Raw genomic sequence first — 17,122 nt, 5'->3', positions numbered from 1 at the left:
CACAGCATCTTATGATCTCCTCTAAAGGAGCATCTTTGTCTAATCCCCATATAATTCTTTTGCAAATCTCATTGGCATTTTCCTTAGCCAGATGTCTGGTCATTATTTCTGTAGCTGCATTTTCTCCAATAGTTCTTTTGACAGCAGTTTGCAAACGTCCCACAAAATCTGCAAAAGGTTCATTGGGACCTTGCTGTATTTTAATGAAAGCCTCTCCGCGATCTTTCTGTCCAGGGAGGACACCCCAAGCTTTTATTGCAGCCTTAGCAATTTGTTCATATATTGTCATGATATAATTAATTTGTTCTGAATTCTCTGCATACCGACCTTCACCAGCCAAGTGCTCAAAAGTGAATTGTGTATTAACTCCTATTTCCAAATTGCATCTGACTTGAATTTTACATAATTCATGAAACTCCGCAACCCATAGCAAATTTTCTCCAGGTTCCAGGCATGTCCTTGCTACGGATTTCCAATCATTCGGGGTTAGGACTTCATAAGACAAACCATCTAGTAACATTTTAACATAAGCTGATGTAGCCCCATAAAGGGTACAACCTTTTTTCAAATCTTTAATTTTATTCAAATCTAAAGGTGCATATCTTTTCCTTTTTTGACCTACAGAGTCAATATCTTCAATCACGGGATATGCATGTATAAAATCACTTATATCCTGTCCTTCTCTCTTAGCTTTAACCAATGCTTTTTCTAATCTTGTCATAGGCTTAGGCTGCTTCACAGGCAATTCTGTTTGTGTTTCTGCCTCTTGCCCTCCTCCTTCTTGCTCCACCCCTGAAGGGTTAATTGAGGGAGGAGATGGCAGGTGCTCCTGTTGCTCAGAATTGTACTTAACTTCATTGTTATCTGATTCATCCTTTTCACCTAGTTTAGTTGACACCTCCCCATTTTGCTCCTTCATCTCTTCCTTTAGAATAACATTTTTTAAAGCCATTTGGATTAAATTGTAGGTATGAATTGTATCTTTGGAAACTGAGTTTGGTCTGGAACCAAAGGGCAAAATGTCACAAAGGCAATTGTAGTGTTCACCTAATTGCTTTCCTACTAATTCCCATTCATCTGGATCCAATTCTTTTTCCAGAGAAAAACAAGGACACATGACCTTCACAGTTTTTAAAAGTTCAGTAATCTCCTCCAAAATTGTCCATTGTGTCATTGTCCAGACAACCTGAGTTCTCACCTAGTAATCCTAACAGTCTAGTATTGTCCAAAGCGTATACAGCTCGATGGGTCAGGAGAGAGAACTCTGAACCTAGAGCCAGAAAGAGGTGAGTTCCAGTCCTGCTTCTATGGATTGCTAGGACAAATCACTGATGTCCCATCTAGAAAGTAGAGATAACCTCTCAGGATTGGTTTTTTCTTTTTAAAAAATTAAATGGGATAATATTTGTGAAGCACTTTGTAAACTGTAAAGCACTATATATGCTAATTATTGTTATTATTACTGACTTGAATAAAAGTCTGGATGCAAGGGTTTTAGGGAAGATTAGAGAAGTAAACAAGACAAGCTCACCTAACCAGGGCTGGGGTTATTTAAAATTTATATGTATGTGTGGGTACACACACACACACACACACACACACACACACATCTATATATATACATATTTTTCTAAAATCTTGCAACTCAGCTCAAATGGCTCTAAATTTAAAAGCAAAGCAAAACTCCCTGTCTATTCTCCAAGCTGGATGGTACTCTCTGTACAATCAGAGAAGATAGGGAGTGAGAGGCCTAGAAGTTCCTGGAAGACAATGTCCAAGAAAGGAAACAAAAATAAATCCAAGATCTCAAGTATCTAGTTCAAACGCACAAAGTACAAGAAACAAGTAAAATTAAACCATGATTCGAAGGCAGATGAAGGGAATCTTCACAGGTAACAATGAGGCTTAAAAGAATAAGCCCAAACAGTGGAATATGGCTCTGAAATGTTTAAAAAATAAATAAATAAAAAGAAAAAAGAAAACAAACTGGGATGTATCAGACCTAAGGGAGGAGGGCAATGGGAAGAAAGAATGAGGTATTAAGAAAACATTCATAAATGATGAAATTCAAGAACCAGGAGAGCAGTGGAGAATGAGTACGGATCAACAAAGTCAAAAACAAGAAGCAACATCTCATCAAAGAATATTCAAGGAACAAGAAACAGCTGAGCTCAGAAAACATCTAGTTCAGCTGTAACAGAGACACAATGGGAGGATAAGTTAGGAAATTCCATTTATTCAGATATCTGTGGGAGCCCTATCTCTCTTTCTGCTCCAAATAGAGCAGCTAATTCTTTCTTGATGTTGTCTTCTAGTAATTCCATGCTTCAAAAGGTGAAGTCACCAATAAGGGAATGAGACAGCATGACCTGGTGACAGAAGGCTTGCCTCCTGAGTCCTATCCTGCACCCACTGGCTGGTCACTCCAGGCAAGTGACCAACCACACAAGACCCTCCAGGGAGTTCTCGAGAAGGGCCCAACCTCCATGGGGAGGAGTCTTCAATGATGAAGGCTGGCTAGAACTGATCTAGAGCTCAGGACTCACACCAACATAGCAAGTGTGAACAGCAGTCCTACCACCAACAGGATAGCTAGAGACAGTGGGAAAGGGACTATTCAATCATCATCTCTACTCAAAAACAAAGTAATTTTCCTGGTGAAATTAGTTTCAATTGAAATCTTTTCCCTACATATCCAAGGATGAGCTCTCCCAATGATATCTTTGAATACCAATTGGGAAACGGGTCTTTGGATTGAGCTTTCTCCAACCCTACAGTTTTGTTTCATTAGTCACAGAAGTGATAAACTTGATAAAATAAACCTGAAAAATCACAGAGCAAAAGAAACATAGTAGAGATCCAGGAGCACATGGACTGGATGTATTTTTTTTAAGTTCTGAAGTCTCTTTGTTGTGTCCCTTTTCAATTCATTTTCATAAATTTTTAAGGACCCCAGAATAAGCCCCAACAAGGGCAATCTATCTCTCTTTCCCTCTCCCTTTCTTCCTCCTCCTCCTCCTCCTTCTCCTCCTTCTCCTCTCTCTCTCTCTCACACACACACACACACACACACACACACACACACACACCTTATCTAAAGTTAGCATCATTCCATTCTAATTTTTTTGGCAAAACACTCGATCCCAAGGAGATAACAGAACTGCCAAGATTCACCACGTAGCCATGCTGTCTAGTTCAAAGACAGCCCTCAAAGGGCAGCCCTACTTAAACCATGGTCTCTCTAGAAAGCAAAAGAGAGCTATAATCATCAGTTAATAATAAAAGAAAAAAATTCCTTCCTAAAGTCTGATTTATTCAACTGTAAAATTACTCTTCCAAATTCACAGGGAACTAAGGGATTTAATGCTCAATCTATAGTTCACAGGGTAAATGAATTCCTGATAGCTTCAGGAATAATAATAGCTTATACTGACAGAGGGCATTCAGTACATTACATATATTGTCCCACAACCATGGGAAACAGGTACCATTATCACTATGATTCTCATTATAATCATTTCTCATATATATACATATATACACACACATACATACATACACATACACACATAATTTTTATAATTATCATACAGGAAAAACTGTAGCCTAGAAAAGATTGGTCACCCCAAAAAAGTCTGGGGTCACACAGCTAGTAGCCATCAGAAATGGGATTCAAACTCTAGGTCTAGTCCCAAGAGTCAGCTAAGTGTCACAGGCTTGGAATCGGGAAAGGCTCAAGTTCAAATATTTCAGACAGTTGTGGAATCCTGAGCAAGTCACTCTCTCCCCCTCAGTCTCCTTATCTGCAGTAGCTCCCTCCCTAATTATTTAGAGGATCTACTGAGAAAACAAACAGAACACACTTTGCAGAGCACTACAGAAACCCTGTCTATTGTGGTGATCTATTATCACACTCACTGGAAAGAAGCTTGAAGCTGACTGTTCCCTGCCTAAATCCTCCCAGGGTGGGCCATGCAAGAATGGAGTGCCAAAGATCTGCCCCACAATCAGACAGATGCAGGGGACTCCAGTATCTTTGCTAGGAGGCTCTTTGCTAGGAGGCTATTTAGGTACCTACTTATACATTTATTCAAATATATGCATTTGAGTTAACAACTACACTCCAGCCACTGGTTTCATTTCTACTCCTGTATGGGTTATTTGGTTTGAGGTCAAGTTTGGGGGCATTTAAAATCATTTTGAGGAGTCCATCTGATTTCCAAAAGGGTCCATGATACAAAATATGTCAAAAGCTCCTGATCTAGTCCAACTTGTGCCCAAGAGGAATACTCTCTATGCCATCCCCCACAAGGAGCCATCCAGACTCTGCTTACAGACTCCCCAGGAGGGGAAGCCCCTCCTTGACCATTAGGATTCATCAGTTTAACTCTTTTCACATAAGAAGCCAAAGAATGCTGGGATTTTTCAGGGAAGATTTCTCTGAAATTGCCATCGAAATTTAAATGAAAATTGGAATCGATATAACACCATTTTTCATTAGATTTCTTCAACTCAAATGCTCTTTAAAGGAAGGCCAATTTATACATCTAAACTCTTATATTGTGCCTGGGACCTTGCCAAGACCCATGCCCATTGATCCATCTGTAAAAGGTTTCTAATTTTTAAAAATAAAAAGGGACTGGTAAGTCTTTGAAACTTTCCCCAACAAGACAAAAGGAAAGCTGCAGCTATTATTTCAATGATCAATGAGGGCTGAAATGTAACTGAGAAAACAGATTTTCAAAAAAACTATGGACCAGTTCCTAGGAACTAGAAAAAACTTAGATAGGCAGATTGCTTTAAGTGGTAAACTGAGGCCTGAGAGGCCTTCCAAGTTTTGCAAAATAAAGACTATCTCCTCTGAGTCTCCTAACAAAAATCAGATAACACAAATATTCAAAAAAATCACTTTACAAATGAGGAATTTCAGACCTGGAAAGTGAATGTCCCAGGATCACACAGCTAAGCTATTCCCACCGAAGAAGGGACCCCATCCAGATAACAAAAATGAAATAGTTTGTCCTTGGGGCGGGGTCCATCACTGAGGCAGAGTTGAAGGAGATTTTCTCCTTTAAGGATTTTCAGAGTTCCAGGGTCCCCTCTTCACCACCATCATACCAGCTGCTTCTATTGTGTTACTATTCTTGCTTTTTCCTTTTTGATTATTATGTATTTAAGAGTCAGCGATGTCATGGTGACTGTGTAAATGGGAGGCACACCAGGGGGGGTTCAAAGTCAAGAAGCGGGCTTTTGTGGTACCAGAAACTACTTGTAAAGGAGAAAAGAAGTCCAGTGCTCATCAGAGGGACTGGGTTAAAATTCCACCTTGTATGTTTAGTACCAGTGATTGCCTAATTTCCCAGGCCCATTTCCTCAGCTGTAAATTGCATGAACTGGCCAGCCCGTCAGGGCTGCCCCTGGATCTCTAAGGAGGAGAGGGAGCCGGCCCATCTCCAGAACCCAACCAGCTAATATGTGGGGATACAACATTTGTCCACATCACTTTAAGGGATTACGTTTGTTTTTCCTCTTTCTTTTCTATAGGCAGTTTACCAGGGAGGGGAGGGGAGAAAAGAGGTACAAAAATTAAAAGAATGAAAGAAAACAAATTAGAGGGTTGAGCAAGATTGCCTGTGAGTTTCCTTTTTATAAACCTGGGAGTTACAGATTAACCTGGCACATTTAAAACAAAGCCAGGCGATTAAAGAACCATTGACTTACATATATTGGCCCATAATTCCATCCTACCCTCAGACAAGTGAGGGGGCTCCAGGTGCAGAAAGTTACAAACTAGATCAATGTGGCCACATCGTTTGTTTTTCTTTGTATACAAGAGATGGTTCAATGATGGGGATGGGGGTAGGAGCAGGTGGGGAGAGGAAAGGAAGGGACCAGGGGGAAGGGAGATAGGGAAACAGGAAACAAGAAAATGTGAAAAGCCAGATGCTACAGAGGCCCTTCCAGTCAGAGATTACCACTTCTGCACAAAGAAGAAGCTCAGGGGAAGCTGTAGCTCTAAACTATTCTTCCTAAATTATTGTCCTCCAGGGGAAAATCTGCCCAATCAGCCTTCGGGCCAAGGTGGGAAGGGAAGTTCGGAGCCAAGAGGGTGGCTCAGGTTGGGTAGGGCCCCCCCTAAAGTCACATCACGCCCAGGGAGCCAATTCCAAAATGGACTTGGGAAGGCCAGTGCCATTTCCTCTTCACCCAGAACGCCCTTTAAAAGCTAGAACATTACCCTATTACCGAGTCCATCTTAGAGAGCACAGTATAATTCCCCAAGTTCCAGGGCTGCTTCTGGATTAGCTGATAACCTAGGCCTGACAAGCCTAAGAGCAAGTATTATTCTGTACTCTGGGTGCATTTGAGTGAGCTTGTGCTGTTCCATGGCAAAGCCCATTCGCCTGGAAGTCTGCTCGGAATCTCACCCAGAGCCTCCCCTATTTTGGTGACAGGTTCCTAACCATGAACTCATCCTGGCTTCTTCCCATTCCCCCATCCCACAGAACCAGGGTCATCCCCAGGAGCTCTCCGTGCTTGCGTGTCCTCCTCAGGCCCGGACATGTACAATACCTTCCAATCTCCTCTCTCATCTGTCCTCCACACAGATACCGTAATATTTTCCTAAGGTTAACCATGGCACTGTCTTACTCAAAAATCCTCACTGGCTCCCACTGCCTACTGAAGAACACACAAAAATCCTGTCTAGAATTTGAGCTCTCTTAAATCTGGCTCCCAATAAAGCATCCATACATCCCATCACCATCTCCTTCCCCCACCCTCCACCTGTTGGCCAAATTGGGCTATTAACTATCCATAGACTACAAATGCCATCTCCCACCTCCATACATTTGCATTAGCAGTTCCCTAAGCCTAGAGTCCCACAGGTAGGGAAAAGAGGAAGTTCCTCTCTCAACACGGGCTCACACCTGCTCCCATCAGCACCCCAAGAATAAGTGCCAGCTAGAGACAGAGGGCCACGTTTCAGAAGACCAGAGGATCCCCAGACCAGCAAACTCAGCCGAGGAGATTAGACTCCAGCTAAGAATACTCCTTTAAAAGTACAGGAACTAGGAAGGCATTCAACTTTTAAATTAAACCAGTCCTGGATTAGCCCATGAGATGTGTCCTGCTGCAAAGGGAGATGGGAGCAGCCCCCGGTTTCAGCTCAAAGTTTGGGAAAGTGTAGTCAGGGTGACTGAGGTGAGGAAATGTGTCTGGAAAGAGCATCACTGCCGGATTCTGGGGGGCCATCACCACCAGAGTGTCGGGCTCATGCTCTGTGCAAAAGGCAGCCCCCAGCCCTTGGAAGTGCCAAAGAATAAAGGGGATAATCTGCTCAAGTTTGGGGTTCCAAAAATACACAGTACGAGAGCCAAGATGGCGGAGTGAAGAACCACGCTGCCCATGGCTGCCATCAGATCTGAAAGGCTAGATGGGGACGCCATCCCTTGGCATCACATACATCAGTTTCCTGGTGTGCATCCGGTCAAACTGGCCGGCCATCTGTCGACGATCCAGGAGAAGGGGATGCGTGTTTTTCATACCATTTCCCTGCATATCACAGGCTCAGTGGAGTCACAGAAACTGACACTCAACAGGAAAATTTTCACTTAGAGAGTGACTGTAATAATGTTACAGAACATTTTGTACAAAGGTATCAACTGCAGATTTCCCATAAAACCAAACAGAAGCATATTAGTCAGACTAATAAAAAAACCGACCAGGGAGCCTTGGGCCATTGCAATGGGAACCCGACCAGGCAAAATCACAGTTACCTGTGGCGGCTTCTTGACAGCCTTTCTAAGGAGGTCCCGTAAAAAGGGGCTTCCCTTCGTCAAGGTCAAGGAGGTGGAGCCGGGCCCTGCAGGGGTGAGAGGAGGTGACCCTGACCAAGTCCTTTCCGATGGTCTGGTCTTGACTCCAAACCTGGCTGGCCTGGGGAGCTCCCACTGAAGAAACCATCTCACTAATCCTACAGTTACTCCAAATGGAGTTAGACACTTGGGGAGGGCACCAAGAGGTTCATGGACTTACCAGTGTCTGTCTGAGCTAAGACTTGAATCCAGGTGGCCCTGGCTGCAAGGTCTCAGCAAGCCAGGCTGCCTTCCCTTTCCTCCTCTCCCCTTCCTCATTCCAGTCTCCTCTTCCTTCTCCTCCATCCTTTTCCTTCCTCCTCCTTCTCCTTCTTCATATCATCATCACTATCTAAGGAGAGGCTAAGAATTTTCTTTCTGGAAAGCAATCAAGTTCTGCACTATCTGGGTTGCCAGTTTTTAAATCTTTAAACCCACTTTTGGGTCCTGATCCAAATCATATTTGGTCCCAGATCCACACCAGATTAACTGGGCCATTATGAGATCTTATGCTCCCAAGAAAATAACTGCCCTTATCCCCTTCTAGGAGAGGTCTGTTGGTCTCTGTGTAAGATCCAGAGCATGCTTCATTAAGGCCCCAGGCCATGAATCAAAGAAATTAGTTCCCTCTTAATATGGCCAAGGAAAAACTGGAAAGCAAGTGGGTGCCCAATGATCAGGGATGGCTCAACAAAAAGTGGTCAAGGAATACTGTTGTGTTATGAGGGATTCCAAAGAAGACTTCTATGGATGCAAAGCAGAACCAGGAGGCCATCTTATGCAATGGTCACTAATGTCACAAAGGAAAGCAGCCAAAATCTGATCAATTCTAGTGATCAGAGTGTGAGAAAACCGAGGGTGAAACTCACTTTTCTTCTCTTAGCAGGGAGCTGGGGACTGCAGAAGCAGAATAGGGCATACACTATGCTGGCTGATTTTGCGGCAGTGTTTTTTGATGTTCTAAGAGATGTAAATTGGGAATCCTTACATTTTTAAATGTCCCAAGAAATTGGGGATGGGGAGGAGAAATAAGGACCAAGAATGAGGTTCTGAGCATATTTCTAAGGTCAATCAACCAGTGAGAAAGTATTAAGCAACTACAGCAAAAGACCTTCCCCTTTTTGGTGTCACAGACTCTTTGGCAAGTTGCTCAAACCTAGGAGGACCCCTTCTCAGAAAGCTTTTAAATGTATAAAATAAAAAACAATGAATTACAAAGGACATCAATTACGTTTAAACAAGTTATCCAAAAAAGTTTAAGTTCATGCAATTTCAAAGGACTAATTAATAAGAAATATTATCCACCTCAAGAGAAAGAACGGACGGAGACTGAATACAGGTCAGAGCCTACTATTTTTCACTTTCTTTTTCTGGTGGAGTTTTTTTGAGGGGTCTTTGGCTTTTGGGGGACTTTTTTCAGAACATGGTTAAATACGGAAATGTGTAATATATATCAAATCACCTGCCTTCTCAAGAAAGGAAAAATGGGGAGGGAAAGGATGGAACAAAATTGGAGCACAAACTTTTAAAAAACAGAAGTTTAAAATTGCTTTTATGTGTAATTGGGGGAAAATAGTATTTAGTATCTTATTAGAAAAAAAAAACACTTAAGTTAAAAAAAAAGAAGTTCATGAACTCCACGGGCAGGGAGAACAGAGAGAGCAAGTACAAGTTGAAAAAGTCACATTTCATTAAGATGAACTTTCACCAACCCTGCACACCCACTCCAAGAGCCCTTGGCTGGTACACCCAGATGAGCACACTCATCCCATTCAAGAGTCAGCCTAGCAACCTAAGTCCTCCTACAGAAAGGTAGCTGTTACCATGGCGACAGTGTAAGGGCAAATGGGGAAAAAAAGGGAAGGGTGATGGGGAACTTTTCCAAGACACACATCAGGGACTCCTGGAGTAAGAAGTGTTTCCAGCAGAGAATATACAGCCCTGGAGTAGAAACCTGCAAGATAAAGGGAATAAAAGATGGGAATCGCCTTAACAGGGTGGAAAGAGTTCTGGAATTGCCATCAGAAGACCCAGGTTCAAATCCCACCTTGGAGATTTTTTTTTTAACCACTGTGGCCCTAGGCAAATCCCTCACTACCCTGAGAGCCTCAATTTCCTCATCTGTTAAATCAGTAGGGCTGACCTGATGATCTTAGAAATCTGTGCATGCTGGTTCTTATTGTGCAGCAAGATAATTGTATAAGTACATAAGTCTACATTGGATTTATATATATATTTTGCCACATTTGCTTGCCAGCTGGGAGAGGGAGTGGGAGGAAGGGGAGAGGGATTGGAACACAAAGTTAGACAAAGATCAACGGTGAAAGATCCGTCCTTGCATGTATTCTGAAAATAAAAAGCTTCAATTTAAAAAAAAAAAAAAAAGTCTATATATGGGCCAAGGTGAAAAAGTAGGGAAGTGAGAAGCAGGACTGGTTAAGGACCTCTGGGACCTCCAGATCTGCATCATTCTCGTGGAGGAAGGGATTGTGGGTGCATGTTCAAATGTTTGAGAATCAAAGTAAAAAGCAACCAGGCTGTAATACTTAATGTCAGGGGCCGCTAGTCATGTAGACTAGAAAGGTTTTACCTCAACACAACAGACTTAAAAAAAACAAAACACTCAACCACCTCAAACTCATTCCTGGTGTTTTATACCTCAAGGTGCCTTCCCTTCTCTCCCCTGGAATCTCAGAGCAGGAGAGACCTTCTCCAATCCATGCTTGGCACAAGAATTCCTTCTGCCTCCCACCAGACAAGGGGGAAATTCGCCTGGAAGTTCTCCTCTGCCTCAAGCCTAAAGGGAACTCTCACTTCCATCTGTTGCCATCTCCCTTAGATGTTCCCAAAAATTGGTCAAACCAGCACAGCCACCCCAACAGTGGCCTAAGACAAAGAAAGGTACGGATGTGCCCAAAGTAACCATTAAAAGTGACCCAGGACCCTCTGCTTTGGAAGGCAGGAGGAGGTAACCTGAAAAACCCAACCATCGATGGGTGAGAGGGAATCAATCTCCCCAAGAGCCTGGTGTTGGGTGGGACCCTGCCTTCCCAGAAATCATCTTCAGCTTCTGGCTACAGGAAGTTGGAGCTGGAAAATCCCATTCCTCTTCAATTCAGCGGTTTCCTGAGTGCCCAAAGGAAGTGTCAGCTCAACTAAGTACTAAGGGGTGGAGTGGTCCATAACAGAGAAAGCCTTGGCTGAGAGCTAGATGGGGAGGTGATAGGGGTTACACAGGGTCTGCCAGGGAATCAGGGGTCTGCCCAATCACTCCACTCTTCTGCAAGTCCAGAGCCACTGAACCGAGTTCCTCCTCCACCACCCCGTCTCACTGCCCTGAACATCATTTATGCACAAGGCTGGGAAGGAGTCAGGGAAGCTAGGTTCTGAATCCCAGTTCCACTCAAAGTGATTTCTGGGGTCCAGTCCCTTATCTGCAAAATGAGGGGAATGGTACAGATGGAGTCCCTCCAGTCTTAAAACTATTAATATCTATTCTGGGGAACCCCAAGCCTAACCCTTCCATCACACCTGGAAACAGAGCTAGGAAGGCAAAGAGATTCCTCAAGATTACCCAAGAAATAAAGAGCCAAGATTCAAATCCCAGATCCTAAGGGAAACTCCTGACATTTACCCAGTAATTTAAAGTTCATAAAGCACTTTGCATGCATTACCTCATTCGAGCTACACAACAACCCAGTGGAGTTATTGTATATAATAAGCCCAATTACATATGATTATGTATCATGAACCCAACACAGGGCTCATTATCTCCAGTCATCAAGTGAAAAAAAAAAAAAAAGAAAGAAAGAAAGTATAAGCAACCAGATTGGAATCCAGATCTCTCCTAATGACAATTCATCCTCCACTCAGCTGCCAAGGTGAGTTTCCCCGGCCCTCAAAAAGGCTCAGGGGCTCCCCAGCACTCCAGGCTCAAATTTACATTTGCTTTCACACATAAAAACCTTCATCAGCAGCTGCTTCCCTTGTACCTCTGCAGTTTTCTCATAGATATCCATAAACATTTATTAAGCCCCTATGGTGTGCCAGGCGCTGTGTTGGGGATACACAAAGAAGCAAAACCTGCAATGCTCTGCCCCTTATTTTTCCCCTATTCAAACCCCACTTCCTCTAGGAGGCTCCAGATTCTGTCTCAGAAAGGTCCCCTCTAGGCTACCTGGTGCATACACATCCCTCCCATTGGAAAGGAAGCTTCTTGAGGGCAGAGCCAGTGTTTGGGGAGGTTTATCTTTTTTTTGTGTCCCAGTGCTCGGCACAGAACCGAATGTGTACACAGAAGGAGTTTAATAAACACCGGTTGACGATTCCACAAGAAGTCTGGTGTTCTTTCCACTATCTAAAGCTGCCCTTCAGAGACAAGAGGGTTTCCTTCTGGCTTAAGCAAGTTTAATTCACTGAAAGACGAGGGAATCCAGCATTGTGCTGGCTGGAGGAAGAGGGAGGGGTAGGGAGGGGAGAAAAAGTTGGAACACAAGGTTTTGCAAGGGTGAATGCTGAAAACTACCTTTACATGTATTTTGAAGATAAAAGGCTATTATTTTTAAAAAATGAAAATTTAATTAAAATAAAAAAGTAAATTAAAATGTAGAAAGAACCCCGTGCATGCCGCCAATTTCTTCTCTGTTTTGTTATCTGGAACATGTAATACTGGTTTTAAGAGATAAAAACTTTCTTCAAAGGGAACTGCCATCTTCCCTCTTATAAAGAAACCCTTACCCAAAAAGTCCCTGAGATCCTGACATAAATAAGACTGGAGCATCCTGGCAAAGGAGGAACCCAAGGGCTACCTTCAAATTAAAATCCTATGTGGTGAAGAGTGACAAGGTGGTGCCACGGAGGAATCGGGGTTCAGATGGTGCCTCTGACACTAAGCTAAGCAACCATTTATCACTAAATCTCTGAGCCAGAGACATATTTACTCATTCACAGACCAAGAGTCGCGTGCTATAGACACCAACAGAACCAAGTATCTTTGAATGATTTTAAAAAAAAAAAAAAAAACCTCAGGATCCTGGATCTGGAGCAGAAAGGGATCTCAGACACTAAAAAGTCCAACCTATCAATTTATGAAGAAGTAGAGGTTCAAGTCTCCTTAAGGTCACACAAGCAGTATTGTGGCAGCTGGATTTGAACTCGGGTCCTTTGACTTGAATTCCCATTACAACCAACCCTCTAACTTATGAGCCTCTATTTCTTATTAAAATAGTGGCCCTCTCCTACCAGGTGCCATTTGCTGCCCTATCTCCCTCTGAGCCTTAAACTCCACGTAGCACAAGGTAGGATCTTGAAATGTATCCAGACCACCGTCCCATGCTACCTCATTTAGGGGACTGGGAATTCTGGGAGACACATCTATTAACTCCATCCCAATCTTCCTTAATTACTTCCTAAAACAGGTGGTACAGGACACAGGTGCTCAGTCTAAAATAAAGCCCCAAACTGTAGGAAGTTTTTCTACAAAAATACATTAACAATCAGGAACGTGCTCCCGATCTGCCTTCCCCTCATTCCCCCCAAAAGGAGTCACATTTTACCGAGACTGAGACAGGGCTTGAAAAAATAAACCTCCGTTCTCAGAATTAATCAGCTGGCACGGATAGGCAATCCACGTGAAGGTGCCGAGTCTCAAACAAGGATTTCTACAAAAGCGGCAATGGGTAGGGAGGATGTTCTGGAAAGTCTGCTTGCTGAGGGGCACGGAGGGCAGTGGCCCCCACTTGGGTTGCACACATCCAGGAAAACACCCGCAGGTGGATATGAGGATGGACATGAGGAGAGCCACTGGTCTTCTTGGCCACGACTGCATTTGATATTTGAATAAACTCACAGAGAATTAACGAGGCATTTCGACAGATATGTCCCAGGTGCAAAGTGCATGCTGGGAACACACGGATGAATGACAAATAGCTCCCTCACCGGAGGTTATAACCTTTGTAACAAGAGTCTCTCTGTGGAGCTGGAAGAGACCTCCGCATAGCTGGGGTGCTCCCTGCCCCCCACTACAAGTGAGGACCAGGATGCTCACTCAGGTGTAAGCAGCAGAGCAAGATTTGGGGCACAGGAGCCTTTAGTCAGAAAGTCAAATACAGCCTGAGCCCCGGGCTGTGTAATCCTGGCAAGGGACTATCGGTTAACTGGTCCTGAGGGATCTTCATCCTGCTCAAGTCCCTCCCAGGGTTACAGAGAGGATCAACGGAGAGAGTAATTATAAGGCTTTAGCTCAGCCAGTAGGTGCTGACAAATGCAGGCCATCTAGTATTATTTGTGCTTGGACCCTTCCCACTGGGCCACACTGTCTCCATCTCCAACACATTCCAAGGTCATCTTGGAGTCTCCTGCCCCATGTGCTGAGGGCACCTCTGGAGAAGCCCAGATCTGCAGGGCCTGGAGCTCTGCCTCTTACTATCTGCTGTGTGAGCTTGACCTCTCAACACCGAATTTCTCCACGTGAAAAATGAGGGGATGGGGCTATTTCAAATAACGTGGTTTTCTCAGTAAGAGCCTACTATGTGCTGGTGCCAATAAGCACCGACTATAAGCAGAGAGCTTACTTTCTGACAGATGACGTGACCCTTGGGTTGTGAGTGAGGTTCTTGCCCCAACACCCGAGGGCCCCATTGGGCCAAACGCTGCTACTTAGTTTCGGAAGAATTCTGAGGGAGAGCCCGGCTTCCCCAGCCAACTCCTCCCATGTCCCCGCTGGAAGCCCCGGGCCAGGCCACCCATCTTCCCGGGGCGCTCTGGGCCCCCACCCCGGCAAGGTCCAGGCCAGAACATGGGGGAGAATATACAGGAAGGCATTAGCCACAGCTAGGCAACGTTTCTGGGCTCAAAAAGGCCTCCCGAAGGCGCCTGGGATCCCACCTGTGCACATCTGCCCGAGCCAAGATTTCTCCCCCCTCCCCAACCCCCGCCCCCACCCCGTAAACGCCGCGCTGGATTTCGGATCCGCGGCCGAAGCGTGCCTTAATTCCAATTGCTATCAAATCCTCCCTTCCCGAGGGAGGACTAGAGTCCTTCCATTTCCAGTGCACGAGAACTCGACGCTCCGGGCCCCGGAAGAAAGCAATCCGGCCCGGAGCCTTCCTCCCACAATCCGAGCAGAATCGGCCCGAATGGCCCGGGGCGCTAACCGGGAGCCGGAGAGTCTCCCGCTGGAAGCCAAACGGTCCGGGGATCCCGGGGCTGTCTGGAGCGCGTGCGTACCCCCCCCACCTGCTCTTTATTTGCGGAGAAGCAGAGGCAAAGTTGGGAGGGGGGCTGGCAGTCCGAGGGCGCAAAAGGACTCAAAAGCGAAAGTACAACTTGGAGCTCCGCGCGCGACCACAAGGTTGCTCCGGCAGCATCCGTCCTCCTGGAATTTCCTGGGCTCCCATCTTCCCAGGAGCCCGACCGGGACACCGAGCCGAACCAGGGGCCGGCTGCAAGGATGGGAGGGAGCTGGGGCGGGACCCGGGCGGACGAAGCCCAGGAGAAGTCAGCTCCCCCCCCCAGGTGTCCCCCCCCAAGATGCCCAAGATCTTCCCGACCTGCGAGGCCTCCGGCAATCTCCGCCACCAGCAAACCACACCCTGTGGCCCTCCAGAAGAGCAGTTTTCCTCAACCGCAGTAGCGATTCCCGGGGGATCTCGGGCATTTTTAAAGCCAAGTTTAAAGGGCTGGGTAGTCTCGCAGCCGGGGATCGGTCACCGGTCAGCCCGCTTCGGGGTCCCCGCCTGGAGTTCCAGGGGCCGGGCTGCACCTTGCCTGGCCTTGGGACCCTTCCGCGACTCCCTCACCCGCCACTGGCCACAGTTTGGGAGGAGGTGGAGGTGAAAGGGCAAGGGGCCTAAATGGACGTCTGATCGGGTTTAAAGCTCCCCCCTCCCTTTTTAAAACAGTTGCATTTTTTTTACGAATGCAATGACTTTGTGGAAGCGGGTTTCAGGGAGGGAGAGTGAACGGGACTTTTTTAAGGGGCACTTTTGTTAAGCAAAATGCCAGTGGTTTTCCGAGCGGGGTCCGCCGCAGGGGAAGCAAGCGGAGTCTTCTCCCGCCCGAAACTTTGGGTCGGAGGCGTGGGCGCAGGGACTCGAGCCCCCTCCCCCCCCCCCGCGGCGAGGGGAAGCGGCACGCGGCGGCCGCAGGACGCGCCTCGGGCCTCGGCCCGTTGCTTACCTGTTCTGCCAGCCCTGCAGGAGGTTGGTGTACTTGCTGAGCACGCCCTCGAGGGCCGGCTCCCGCCTCCGGCCGCCCGCCCCGCACGGGCTGGCGGCCACCGAGCCCGGGCTGCTGTGGCTCCCCCCTTCCAGCCGCCGGCCCCCGGCCCCGCGGGCCGCCCACGAGCCCGACGGCGACGAGCCGGCCGAGGTGGCGCGGCTGCTGCTGCGGCTGCTGCCGCCGCTGCCCGCCCCCTCGCCGGCGCCCGCCCCGGGGCTGGCCGCCTTGTCCATGTTCCGGCGGCCGGGCCGGGCCAGGGCCGGGCCGGGCAAGCTGCTCTAGCCGCCGCGGGGCCGCTCGGGCTCGGGCTCGGGCTCGGGCTCGGATTGCCGCCGCTCGCGCTCGCGATCCCGGGGAAACGCCTGACTCATACGGGAGGGAGGAGGGGGAGGAGGCAGGGCAGGGCAGGGGACGCGAGCCAACCGGGCTGGAGGAGCCCGGCGGCCCCTCCCCCTGCTCCACTTGGGCTAGCCGGACCCTCCCCTCCCTTCCCCCCGGGGGGCGAGAGGGCTCGCGAGGGTCCGCGGGCCTGCTCCCGCCCCGCTCGGGGCAGAGGGCGCCCAGGGAATGCCCACCGGCCTCTTGGCTCGGGCATGGTTGCCTACCCAGGGCTCCCGGGTGCCAGCCCCGCCGGCCCGCGTCATGCGGTCAGTCCCCACTCCCTGTTCGGGCGCCCGTGCTCCTCGGGCCCGAGGCTCCCAGGTGGTGCCCGGGCCCTCCCGTTCCTCGTGCGCTGAAGCACCTGCACTCCCTCGGGGCAGAGGTGCGCCCGCTGCCCCCGCACCTGGGGGGGGAGAACGGGCAGAACCGTGCCCGCAGCGAGGACTTCGCGGACCCCGAGCCCGGCGCCCCAGACCCGGCGGAGATTCCGGAACGGCCCCCCCCCGTCTCCCCTGAAAGTGGTCCTGGCCGCCCCCGGCCAACTTGGGTCTGGACGGTTTCACGTCTCCTAGGCGCCCACAATTTGCGCTCATTTGTGTGCTTTCTGTAGGAAATCTGGGGGTTAACACAGTTTTAAAATGGAGTTTAAAAAAATAAGAGACTTC

General features: G+C 47.4%; 1 protein-coding gene across 1 annotated transcript in view; it reads right to left on the bottom strand.

The window, feature by feature from the left end:
- Nucleotides 1-16,353, bottom strand: part of OSBPL10 (oxysterol binding protein like 10) — a 187,829-nt gene extending 171,476 nt beyond the window's left edge. Inside the window, 1 exon segment of the mRNA XM_074267278.1 lies at nucleotides 16,035-16,353. Coding sequence (XP_074123379.1) covers nucleotides 16,035-16,309 — 275 coding nt within the window. The 5' untranslated portion in view covers nucleotides 16,310-16,353.
- Between the last annotated feature and the right edge of the window lie 769 nt (nucleotides 16,354-17,122).

Source organism: Sminthopsis crassicaudata, chromosome 5, assembly GCF_048593235.1.
Source record: "Sminthopsis crassicaudata isolate SCR6 chromosome 5, ASM4859323v1, whole genome shotgun sequence".
Classification (NCBI taxonomy): Eukaryota; Metazoa; Chordata; class Mammalia; order Dasyuromorphia; family Dasyuridae; genus Sminthopsis; species Sminthopsis crassicaudata.
This window is presented reverse-complemented; position numbering and strand designations above follow the sequence as displayed.